The sequence below is a fragment of the Delphinapterus leucas genome, chromosome 5 (assembly GCF_059928025.1).
Source record: "Delphinapterus leucas isolate spDelLeu-1000000601 "Yukka" chromosome 5, BTC_Dleu_Yukka2, whole genome shotgun sequence".
Classification (NCBI taxonomy): domain Eukaryota; kingdom Metazoa; phylum Chordata; class Mammalia; order Artiodactyla; family Monodontidae; genus Delphinapterus; species Delphinapterus leucas.
The window spans coordinates 106,587,745-106,599,732 of NC_143133.1; the positions used below are offsets into that span (position 1 = coordinate 106,587,745).

Sequence of the window (11,988 nt, forward strand, 5' to 3'; positions counted from 1 at the left end):
TTGTTATAAATTAGAAACCGCTGGCAAGAGAGAACAGAGACCAAAAGTTCTCCTTGAAGGGAAATCTAATCTTGATGCCACATTTTTAAAATCAATTACATTTGCTAACTCATGCTAAATTAACCACAGAACAAAGGCTTTAATTCTGCATACTCCCGATTCCTTAACCACTTTGAGGCTTTGAAAAAGAATTCATAAAGACAGCTTAATTTGTCTGACTAAGAAGCTGGGAATAACTATTCAGTCTATCAGTATAATTACAGCAACATTAAATTTCAAATTACATACATCAGTGGCAGTAATTAAAAATAACACATACCTAATATTCACTTTTTTTTAAAAGAGTGTTCTGAAAAGGGCATGGCTGAGATGCGAACACGGCCCGCCTGTGCGGGAGGACAGTGCGGTGTGCCCGCTGGACACGCACTCCTGCCATGTGCTCGCCCCTGGAAGCAGAGCCAGAGAATGTTTCTGCAATGGTCTCCAGCGTAACGAAGAAACACAGAAGAAAACAGTTTGCATGACTACACGGGCTTAAGAGCAAGATTCCAAATCTTTACTGCTAAATATTTATCCTTTCCAAGACTTTGCTCAGAGTTCAGATTCCTTCATCCAATCCACATATAATTCTAGAAGACCAACGACAGGCCAGGCACCGTGTCAGGCCGGTGCTGGGGAAAGAGCATCGAGCGAGTCAGACTGGGTGAGATGGAGAAGACCACCAATCAACCAATAAATGCAAGAAAGACAATTACTTCAGGAAGAGATGCAGGTGGTGCTGTGGGAACAGGAAGAGGGGAAAGGAGGGGCAACAACAGGTTTGCAGGTAATTCTTCCAAGAGTTTGATAGCACAATCTATTTACTTTCAAGTTTAATTTTTAACTTAAAAATGTAAGAATATATAGACATTCAACAGCGAATTTTATTTTAAATGCTCATCCACTCTTTTAGCCTTTTACTGATCCTGACCACAAAAAAGTAACTGTAAAACATTATATTTATTCCCAACAGATTAAGTATTAACTTTTTTTTTTTTTTTAGCCGCGCTGTGAGGCATGTGGGTCTTAGTTCTCCAACCAGGGATCGAACCCATGCCCCCCTGCGTTGGGAGTGTGGAATCTTAACCACTGGACCGCCAGGGAAGTCCCATAGCCCAATATTTTTAATTTATCTTTTCTCAAGAGTCTTAAAAAAACAAATCACCATATAAAACCACAAGGATGACAATTTAAAAAAGCAAACCACTTCCCTGACGGCAGTATAGCATGGTAATTGTTGAGACCATGGATTTCAGTATCAGACTAACGTGGTTTTGAACCTGTCTCTGCCATTCACAGGCAGAAAGTCCCTGAAAGTTCAGTTTCTTCACTGAGCTGCTGCAAGGATTGAAGGAAATCGTGCACATAAAGAGGTAGGCATGATGGTTTACACACAGCAATGCTTCCGACGGAGGGAAGAGAGATGATGTGCACAGAGCAGTGAGCAATCTGGAAAGGTCCGTCCCCCTTTAACTTTAAACATCTAATAGTACCCAGTTAATTTCAGCAAAAACAAAAAGATCGTAAGCAGATGGCTTTAGTCTGAAGCTAGCAGCAAAACACCTGGTGGGGAGCATGTGTGACAACTTGCCGAAATAAAGAGCCTCATAAATTTTAGATATGGGATAAATAACTTTCTACCTGCGGCTGTGTACCAAAAGGTTGCTTATTTCAATTTGCATTTCCTAATGTATGTATAGGCTGTTTTCGACTTTTGCCAATATGTAACAAGTGACAGGGCTTAATCATCAATACTCCGTTTAAAAAAATCAAAAGAAGCTACGGTCATATACTCCTCAACCATTCATCGGCACTAAATAGTTCCCTCGAGTATCCTCATTCTCTTTCTTTTCTTGGGAAAATACAGCTTGAGACAAGAGGCAGCAGAACCAGCAAGCTCTTCCTATCAACCACAGAACAAAAGTTTCCAAAAGTGGTCCAGTTTCCTGAAAGAGTCATTACTCTTCCCAAAGCCTGATGCTAACACACTTTGACAATCATACTAATTAGAGAAAGCTTTTTGTCAATTGTGGTCCTTAGCTGGATGGTTAATAGAGTATGCTTTTATCTTCAACATAAAGAGGTCTTTTTTTTTTTAATTATGTTGTCAGTTGTAATTATAGAAAACTGGGTACAAATGACATTATGGGATCTATCCTGAGGGGCAACTTAGCACAAGGAAGCTCTGTGTTCCATTCTGGCAAATAAGGTCAGCTGGAGATGTTTTTCCTCTAATTTTAATGAACTGTACAGTGTTTTAAAACACTTCTTTATGAAAGCAACAACTACTCAGTGAAATCTGCCTATAACTTAGTAAGTGGAAATCTAAACGTTAAAAGAATGCTCCATTCTAGTCCTAATATGTTTAAATGTGTAAAATATGAAATATTACAAAAATGTAAAACAGAATAGAAAACCATCCACAAGATTTAAGATTTTGCCATAATTTCTTCAGAGTGCTCTTTATTATTTTAAAAATAAAACATTACAAACAGAGCTAAACCCTACTCCAATCCCATTACCATCCCTCCTCCTTCCTTTGCCCCCAAATGTAACCACAGTCCTGAACTTAGTACCTATTATTCCTGTGCTTGTTTTTGTACTTCTACTGTATTCATAGGTATCCAAAAACCAGTATACGCTAAGATTTCATCTTAAAACTTCATGTAAATTTTATGTAAATATTAACATACTATATGTAACCTTTTGCTACTTACTTTTTTATGTTTCTAGATTTTATGCTTTTTGTTTTTAGGTTTATTGGTGTTCACACATGTAGGTGCAGTTACATGCTAATAAATGTGAAATGTGATTCATTCATTTTTTTATTGAAGTACAGCTGACTTACAATATTATTAGTTTCAACATAACATAGTAATTTGATATTTTTATAGATTACACTCCATTCAAAATTATTATAAAATATTGACTATATTCCCTGTGCTGTACATTACATCCTTGTAACTTATTTACGTTATACCTAGTAGTTTGTACCCTTCACCTATTTTGCCCTGACCCCAACCCCTCTCCCCACTGATAACCACAAGTTTGTTCTCTGTACCTGTGAGTCTTTTCCTGTTTTGTCATATTTCTTCATTTGTTTTATTTTTTAGATTCCACATATAAGTGAAGACATATTTGTCTTTCTCTTATTTATTTCCTAAGCATAATACCCTCCAGGTCCATCCATGCTGTTTCAAATGGCAAAATTTCATTCCATTTTTATACAAAGAAAACAAAACACTATTTCGAAAAGATACGCGCACCTCAATGCTATACGATATCTTTGTGCATGCACCCTTGTAAACGTGCCAGATTTCCCTAGGGCAGATATCTAGAAGTGAAGATGCAGGATCACATGGTATGCAAATATTCAATTTCATTAAATATTGCCATATGGCTTTCCTGCGTTACTGTACCAATTTATATTCTCAAGAGTTCCTGTTTTTCCACCCCCTTGACAGCACTTGGTGTTATCAGATAATGGTTAGCGACTCTGATGCCATGACCTGGTGTTTCATTGTGGGTTCATTTGTATTTCCCTGACGCTAGAGAAGATGAGCACATCTTCATATATTTATCAGGTTTGGGGTCTTTTGGGAAACGTCTGCTCGTATCCTTCACCCATGTTTCCTCATTTTCTTATTAATTTGTAGTATTACAAATATTTTTGTATATTTTGGGTACCAACCACTTGTAGTTATGTGTGTTGCAAATATCTTCTCCCAATCTGTGTTTTTGCTTTTTTTAAATTAATTTATTTATTTGGCCGTTCCGGGTCTTAGTTGAGGCACACGGGATCTTTGTTGCCGCGTGTAGGATCTTTAATTGCAGCATGCGGGATCTGGTTCCCAGACCAGGGATCGAACCCGGGTGTGGTTAAGAATCCACGCTTCCAATGCAGGGAGCAGGGGTTCCATCCCTGGTCAGGGAACTAAGATCCCACATGCCGTGCCATGCAGCCAAAATGAAAAAAAGAGTCACTTGGGGCCTAATTGGGAAACTGGATATTAGATCATATTATGGAATTATGGTATAATTTTCTTAGTGTAATAATGGTATTGTGATTATGCAGGAGCATGTCCTTATTTGTAGGAGATCCATGTTAAAATACTTGATGTCTATAATTTAATTTCAAATGGCACAGCAAAACAAATAAAGGGCATAGGTGATAAATATACAGAAGTATGACAAATATTAACAATTTTGAATTTAAACGGTGTGTACATGCTGTTCATTTTAGTATTCTTCCAAGTTTTCTGTATTTTGCTTTTTTCCACAATAAAAAGTTGTAAAACATAAATTGCATTAACTTTATGGACTGACTTGCAGAAAAGTGTCCTCTACACAATATCTACAAACTGCAGGGCTTTCCATTTACGTCTATCTTATTTTATGCCCTTCGATAAAGTTGTATAATTTTCCTTGTGAAGGCCTTTTACATATTTGTTAGATTTGTTCAAGATAAATCATGATGCTTTTGTGAATGGTACCTTTTTATTATTTTTTTAAATAAATTTATTTACTTATTTATTTTAATTTTTGACTGCGTTGGGTCTTTGTTGCTGCGCTCGGGCTTTCTCTAGTTGTGGCGAGCGGGGGCTATTCTTTGTTGTGGTGCGCGGGCTTCTCATTGCAGTGGCTTCTCTTGTTGAGGAGCACAGGCTCTAGGTGCGTGGGCTTCAGTTGTTGTGGCACTCAGGCTCAGTAGTTGTGGCTCGCGGGCTCTAGAGCGCAGGCTCAGTAGTTGTGGCACAAGGCTTAGCTGCTCCACGGCACGTGGGATCTTCCCAGATCAGGGCTCAACCCGTGTCCCCTGCATCAGCAGGCAGATTCTTAACCACTGCGCTACCAGGGAAGTCCAGTGGTACCTTTTTAAAATTGACATGTAGATACTGAACAGGTGAACCACGCAAGTGTTTTGATGATTTGTTTTAATACCTGCACTCCTTCTTTAATAGCAGAACTACCCAAAACAATTCAAGTAAGCCCAAACTCAAACCTTTGCAGAGCCCCTGCACAAAAAAAGCCTCATTGTTTAATAAGCTGCTGCCTCCACATCACTGCTCAGATCCAGCTCCTCTCTTACGTTCTCATTCCTGCCACTCTTGTTTCTCGACCCTAATGTGTGTCCCTGCTTCCTCCACAACTCCCAAACTTACATAGTCAGATTAAACTCCTACAAGAATTTTGATCATGCTGTGTTCTTGATCAAATCTCTTCAAGAGCCCTCCAAACTGAATGAATATGGCAAGTGTGGTAGGCAGAATAATGGTCCCCCCAGACCTGTCTATATGCTGGTTCCTGAGCCTGTGAACAAATGAGGTTCCATGGCAAAGGAAAATTAATGTGGCAGATGGAATTAAGGGTGCTAATCAGCTGATCTTTAAATAGAGATGATCTTAAAAATCTTTAAATCCTGGATGATCCAGGTAAACACAATGTCCTTGTGGAAGTGGAAGAGGCAGGCAGAAGAGCAGAGTCAGAGGGAGACATGACTACAGAAGGATGGTCAGAGAGACGCAGTACTGCTGACTGTGAAAATGGGGGAGGGGGCCATGAGCTAAGGGGTGTGGGCAGCCTCTAGAAGCTGGAGAAGGCAAGGAAACGGACTCACACAAGAGCCTCCAGAAAGGAGCACAGACCTGCCGACATCCTGATTTTAGCCCAGTGAGACCTTCTGGACTTCTAACCTATGGCAAGACACTACTACTGTAAGATAATAATTTGTGTTGTTTAAAGCCGCTAGAGTTTTTGGTAATTTGGTACAGGCGCAGTAGAAAACTAATACAGCAACGTATTCCAAAGAGGCTTAGATTCAGGGTGAGACGTTACATTTTTGCCTTAAGGTATATTCTTTAAAAAGAGTTTACAGGGGGCTTCCCTGGTGGTGCAGTGGTTTAGAGTCCGCCTGCCGATGCAGGGGACACGGGTTCGTGCCCCGGTCCGGGAAGATCCCACACGCCGCGGAGCGGCTGGGCCCGTGAGCCATGGCCGCTGAGCCTGCGCGTCCGGAGCCTGTGCTCCGCAACGGGAGAGGCCACAACAGTGAGAGGCCCGCGTACCGCAAAAAAAATAAAAATAAAAGAGTTTATAATCTAGTTTATAATTCTGTTGAAGGAGATAAGGAAGGGAGATTTAATATGTTGGCACAGATGAATGGAATCAGTTCTTCACTTCCCATTTGATTCTCAATCTTTGTGCAATTTCTTATTCCGTTGATCAGAAGCCAGAAGAGAAGAGATACCTGGCACCCTGAACTTAATTGAAATTCTATTTTTCAAAATTTTTACTCATTTGTTTCCCCTGAAATAAATATTCACCACACACTAGGGGACTCTGATCTATTAGTGAAAATAGGACTCAGTAGTATAAAGAAGATTACTGCTTTTGAACCTCAAAGCAAAATACAGTATGTTACTCACTAGGATTGCTATTAGCATCTGGGGCAGGTCAGCTCTTTCCTGTGTGTGACCGTTCCACAAGCTACTGGACATTAAGCATCCCTGGCCCCTGCACACTAAATGCCAGCTGACCTCCCTCCCAGGCGACCCCGTGTCCCTTGACAACCAAACACACCCCACGTACACATCTAAATGCCCTCACCCCGGTCAAGAACTACCCACGGAGTGTTAATTAACAATGAATCTGATCTACTTACGGCAAGTTGCCTGGCCTGTTCTAATAAAACTCACTAATGGTCTTAACACACGATTCCAGCAGAATCAGGAATATTTAAGGCAATACAGTTTATAAAGTAACATAATGAGATGATTGGTACAAAGAACAGATAATGGAAATAAACCGGAAATGTTCACTGATTTAGGAAAATAAAAATAGCTGTGGCCCAACATTTGACAAACCAAGAGAAGATATAAATCTATAAATCTGTCATTTAAATAACACAAAAAAATAATCAGAGTCCTAAGGCTTCTTAAGAATCTCAGACAGCTCCCAGTATTTTCTAGGACTATGACTGGGCCTGGCTACTCGGGCATCTCCAAAAGACCTTACCCTTTATTTCTCACCAACCAACTATTAGGAAACTATACAGGGACTTCCCTGGTGGTCCAGTGGTAAGACTCCTCGCTCCCAATGCAGGGGGCCCGGGTTCCATCCCTGGCCAGGGAACTAGATCCCGCATGCATGCAGCAACTAAGAAGTCCGCATGCCACAACTAAAGATCCCGCGTGCCGCAATGAAGACCTGGTACAGCCTAAATAAATAAACATTAAAAGGAAAAGAAAAAGAAACTATACAGAGCACTTCTTGCTACTTCAAAGTGTAAATATGTATTCCTTTTTAAAAAAATAAAATCAGTGCTTTGGATCTACAATTTTGGTCATTATCTTGCTGGGAAACAAATTAATTTGTGAAACCAGCTGTGAGGGGTCTGACCATATGCCGTGACTCATTGGCACAGAATCAACCTGAAAAGCTAAGAATATAAGAAGAGCAGGTTTTACCAACTGCTCAGGATATGCTCTTAGAAAAAACTAAAACAGCTCATAACCCAACAGAAATGAACCAAGAAACAGTAACACATAGTTTCCTCTGTTGGCTTATTTCCAGCTGACACTGCTCAGCCGAATGGCATCTCAACTTAAATTCCTCTGCTCCCTCCAAAAGATTTCCTCTAAATATCTTTCCATAGAAGGTGCCAAGGACAGTCTGCTGAAAAGAAAGGAATAAAAAAGTATTTGTCATTAGCCCAGGAGAGGAGAAGAGAAGCGGGTGGAAAATGGGCCAACAAGGACTTACTGGACAAAAGTAGGTGTTCTCCACGATGTGATGGGCCACCATGCCGTTCTCAGCAGAGAGAGACATGATGAAGAGCAAAGCATCCCGGGCCTGCTGGCCTACAGTCCCCTCCCGGTGAATGAAGGGAATCAGAAGAGAGAAGATGAGGAAGTTGGCAGCCCCTTGGTCCTCGCTAGTGTGGAAGAAGAGTTCCAGGATGGATGGATCTTTGGCAAGAATGGAACAGAGCTGATTGAGCAGGACAACCAGCTTCCCCTCCACAGTGGGGGTGGTTGTTCCTGAACAAGAGCTCAGCAACATCATAAGGGGCTTCAGGATGGGCTTGTGATGCAGCAGAGGCTGGTGGGACTGGGTGATCAACATCTCATACATCTTTAGCTGCTCCATTTTAGTCTCATCAGTAAATTCCCGTCTCAGACTCCAAAGGAAGAGTTTTTCCATGATGTTCTCAGAGACCACAAATTCCAGGATTGGCCCCATGGCAGCATCCCTGGCTTGCTCTTCAATCAGCAAAAAGAGCATGTGTTCTACATAGTTCTGTACAGCACTGGCCTCATCTGGAGGGATGAACCCATATTTTGCCTGGGTGTTCTTCAAGGGGTCATGCTTCTCTAAGATTTTCACAACCTGAAACCAAATTAAACATGTGTCATCCATCTGATGTTTATCATAACTACAAAAACACACCACTGCTAATCGTACCAAATCTTCATGGAAAATGTAAGAGCCATGACCCCCAACAAGATGCATGTGAGCATTCTGTGTCTCCCTCTCATGAGAACAAAATGAAGGGGTTAAACTACAGAAAGAAGATGTCTGAAGTTGTTCATTTTTCATAGTGACAAATGTTGGCAACCTAAATGTCAAAGAAAGTAATATGGTCATGTAAATTAAGCTACATGCATTCCTGGGCCTATTATTATGAAGACTATTAAGCAAAATGAAAAATAAAAAACCTGTAAGTGATATGCCAGATGAAAAAATAAGCCACTTGTATATAGTTAGATCCATCATTATCAACTATGTCAAAAACACGCAAGTGAAAAAAGACTGAAAAGAAACATGGAAAAACAGTAATCGCTTTTGTGTCCAAAGTAATGACAAGTTCTTAAATTTTTTTCTAAACTGTCAAGGATATAATTCACTTTGTTATAAAGCAGAAACTAAGACACCATTGTAAAGCAATTATACTACAATAAAGATGTTTAAAAAAAAGAATAGTGCTTTTAGGGACTTCCCTGGTGGTGCAGTGGTTAAGAATCCTCCTGCCAATGTAGGGGACACGGGTTTGAGGCCTGGTCCGGGAAGATCTCACATGCCGTAGAGCAACAAAGCCCATGCGCCACAACTACTCAGCCTATGCTCTACAGCCCGCATGCCACAACTACTGAGCCCGTGTGCCACAACTACTGAAGCCCGCGCACCTAAAGCCCGTGCTCCGCAACAAGAGAAGCCACCGCAATGAGAAGCCCGCGCAACACAACGAAGAGTAGCCCCCAGTCGCCACAACTAGAGAAAGCCCACACGCAGCAACAAAGACCCAATGCAGCCAAAAATAAATAGATTAAATAAATTAATTTTAAAAGTAATAATAATAGTGCTTTTAAATTTTAAAATACACTAAATAAGTAAGACTACCCGTGTTCTCCTACAAATAGAGTTGATTTGGAGATTTCAGCAGCGGGACACAGCTCCTCAATGCCCTTGACAGAATAATAGCCCTCTCTCCTCTACCTGGATTGGCACCCTCTTCAACCAAGCACGCATCATTAGGAAGGATGAAAGGAAACGGATGAACTGATGAACAAGTGACACGTACCTAGCAGAATCCCCGAACATACGGCGTATGTTGAAATGTTAAGCACAAAGAGTTTGAATTGTGCATTTTTTTTAAGCCAGAAAAAAAAATTGAGATAACCAATTACAAAATAAAGCCCTAAAGCACAGGGTTTCTATTTGGGATAATGAAAAAGTTTTGGAAATAGTGGTGATGGTTGCACGACACTGTGAATGTAGTTAATGCCATTGAATTATACACCTAAAAATGATGAAGATGGCAAACTTTGTTTTATATATATACATATATATATATATATATTTTTTTTTTTACCACCAAAAAAGAAAAAATCTATTAACTGTAAAAAATAAATAAATCTCATGTGACAGCCTAGGTGTTTCTCTCCCTTACCACTGCTGGCATTTGAACACTTCCTAACTCTCTCTGCCCATCAATACTTAATTTCTACTTTGGGACCTGAAAATTAAAACAATTTTATATCTCAACCTCCATTTAACTTTATGACTTGGAATTTCTACGATAATATCCATTCAATTTACTTCCTTTAAAGTGTATATACATGTTAATTTTTTAAAAATCAAACATTTTATCAACATTTTTAACTTGTTCCTTTTTGCCTTTCTGAACTGCATGTTCTGTGGAATGTTTAACTTCTGCCATACCCTCCCAGCCCAGTTCTAGGACATGCTGTTACGTGTTCTGGTATTTAGGTTATAGAATTTTTGCAAGTCACTGTGGAAGCTGGCAAAGGTACAAGGCTATGTCAGCATTCATGAGCAATGAGGGAAATTTATTTCTCAGGGAAAAGTCTAAGTTCTTCCCCTGGCAGAAGGAGAAAAAAGGAACCTTTATAGACTAGGCTAGTATATCCTTATGAATGAGTAGATTTCCACAGAATCTGTAATCTCCATCAACTTCCATTATAAAATTAAAAATACTGTCAGGAAAAACATCACCCCAACACCCCTGAGTTGACAATGTCAACGAGGAAGCCCTCGGTTAGCCACTACCCAGGAGGTACACAGCTCAGTGACTGGTGGTCTGGGTCTCCCCACTGGCCATCCCCTCTCCTTGGCTGCGCGCGGACTGCAGAGTGCCCCCACCATCCCCCAACCTCCAAGAAGCCCTCCACGACTCCTCGCAGGCCTGAGTATCTCTCTGGCAGAAATGCTGGGACCTACTGTGCTCCTTTCCCTTGGCTCTGGCCTTGACATCTCACAGCGTGGGGCTGCAGTACCACATTTGTCCAAAAGGGGACTCCACCTCAACACAGCATGCTCTCCAGCCCCGAAGCCCCAACTTCAAGGCTCCACATTCTGAAGAACAGATTAGCTCTACATTTTACCAGTTCTATAATTTCAAAGTCCACATATTGAGTTTACTTATGAGAGCTATCTACACAGCTGGGCCTCGGGGTAGAAATGTAATTATACTTGTCATGTGTGCTCAGGCTGTCTAAACTATCTAAAATTGGGACTGTGCATTATACATTGATAGTGGCACAGCAAATTAGCTCAATCTTTCTGGAAAACAATCTGGCAACATGTAACAGAAGCTATAAAGTCGTTCCTGCCCTTTGACTTGTTAATCTCACTTTGGGGAAAATGCCAAAGGAAACAACACAAAATAATTTGTTTTAAAATGTTCATGCCAACAACATTTTCAGTAATGAAAAATAAAAATATTATTGACCCAAACGGTCAAGAATAAGAGAATTATAATCACGATGTTACATCACTATACACTAAAGCTATTAAAAATAAACACTAAGTGAATCATATCATTACACGCCAATATATACAAGAAATAATTTAAGTTAAAAACTAAATATATTGATAAATAGATGTATGACTAGAAGTGAGTCTGAAAAGATACAAATGAGATTTTAAGGTTAATTAGTTCTTCTTTCCTGTAAATTGATCTAATAAATAAAAACAAAGTAATTTTGTACTAATGTCTAAGAAAAGGATCAAAACACGGAGTTAAAAACAATAATTCTCAGAAATTCCTAAGCAATATAAATTTTTACATATGCATAGGTATTTATACTATATGCATGCCTGTAAATATTTATAAAATATCGAAATATATATATGTAATGTAGACCAAAACTATTTACATGATCACAAGCTACATTTTTCTCATGAATTAATCTTCACTTACTTATTCAAACGCAGTCCTCTGCAAAAAGACCTACTTTTGGTGGGGGTGGGGAGGGCGGTGGCTATGAAAAACCTAAAAAAGATTTCATTCTGAGATTTTTATACAGAATGTAAACTATTCAGCAGCTTTTAAAATGAAGCATCTCTCTCTACCCCCCTTTATAGAAGCTCTTCTACTCCGCCTTCCGGGTTCATGGGCAGAGAAACATGAAAACAGAGCTGTAATAA

At 39.9% G+C, this 11,988-nt stretch overlaps 1 protein-coding gene across 19 annotated transcripts in view; it reads right to left on the minus strand.

Moving 5' to 3' along the window:
• FHIP1A (FHF complex subunit HOOK interacting protein 1A) overlaps window positions 1-11,988 on the minus strand; it is a 223,811-nt gene that overhangs the window by 92,647 nt on the left and 119,176 nt on the right. For 16 of the 19 annotated variants that reach the window (XM_089912372.1, XM_089912378.1, XM_089912375.1 and 13 more), the window contains one exon: window positions 7,801-8,427. The exons of 2 other annotated variants lie outside the window; for them this stretch is intronic. In XM_089912372.1, coding sequence (XP_089768498.1) covers window positions 7,801-8,427 — 627 coding nt within the window. Of the gene's footprint in view, window positions 1-7,800; window positions 8,428-11,761; window position 11,988 lie in introns of those variants that run through there. One more of the 19 variants, XM_089912379.1, reaches the window with a different exon arrangement.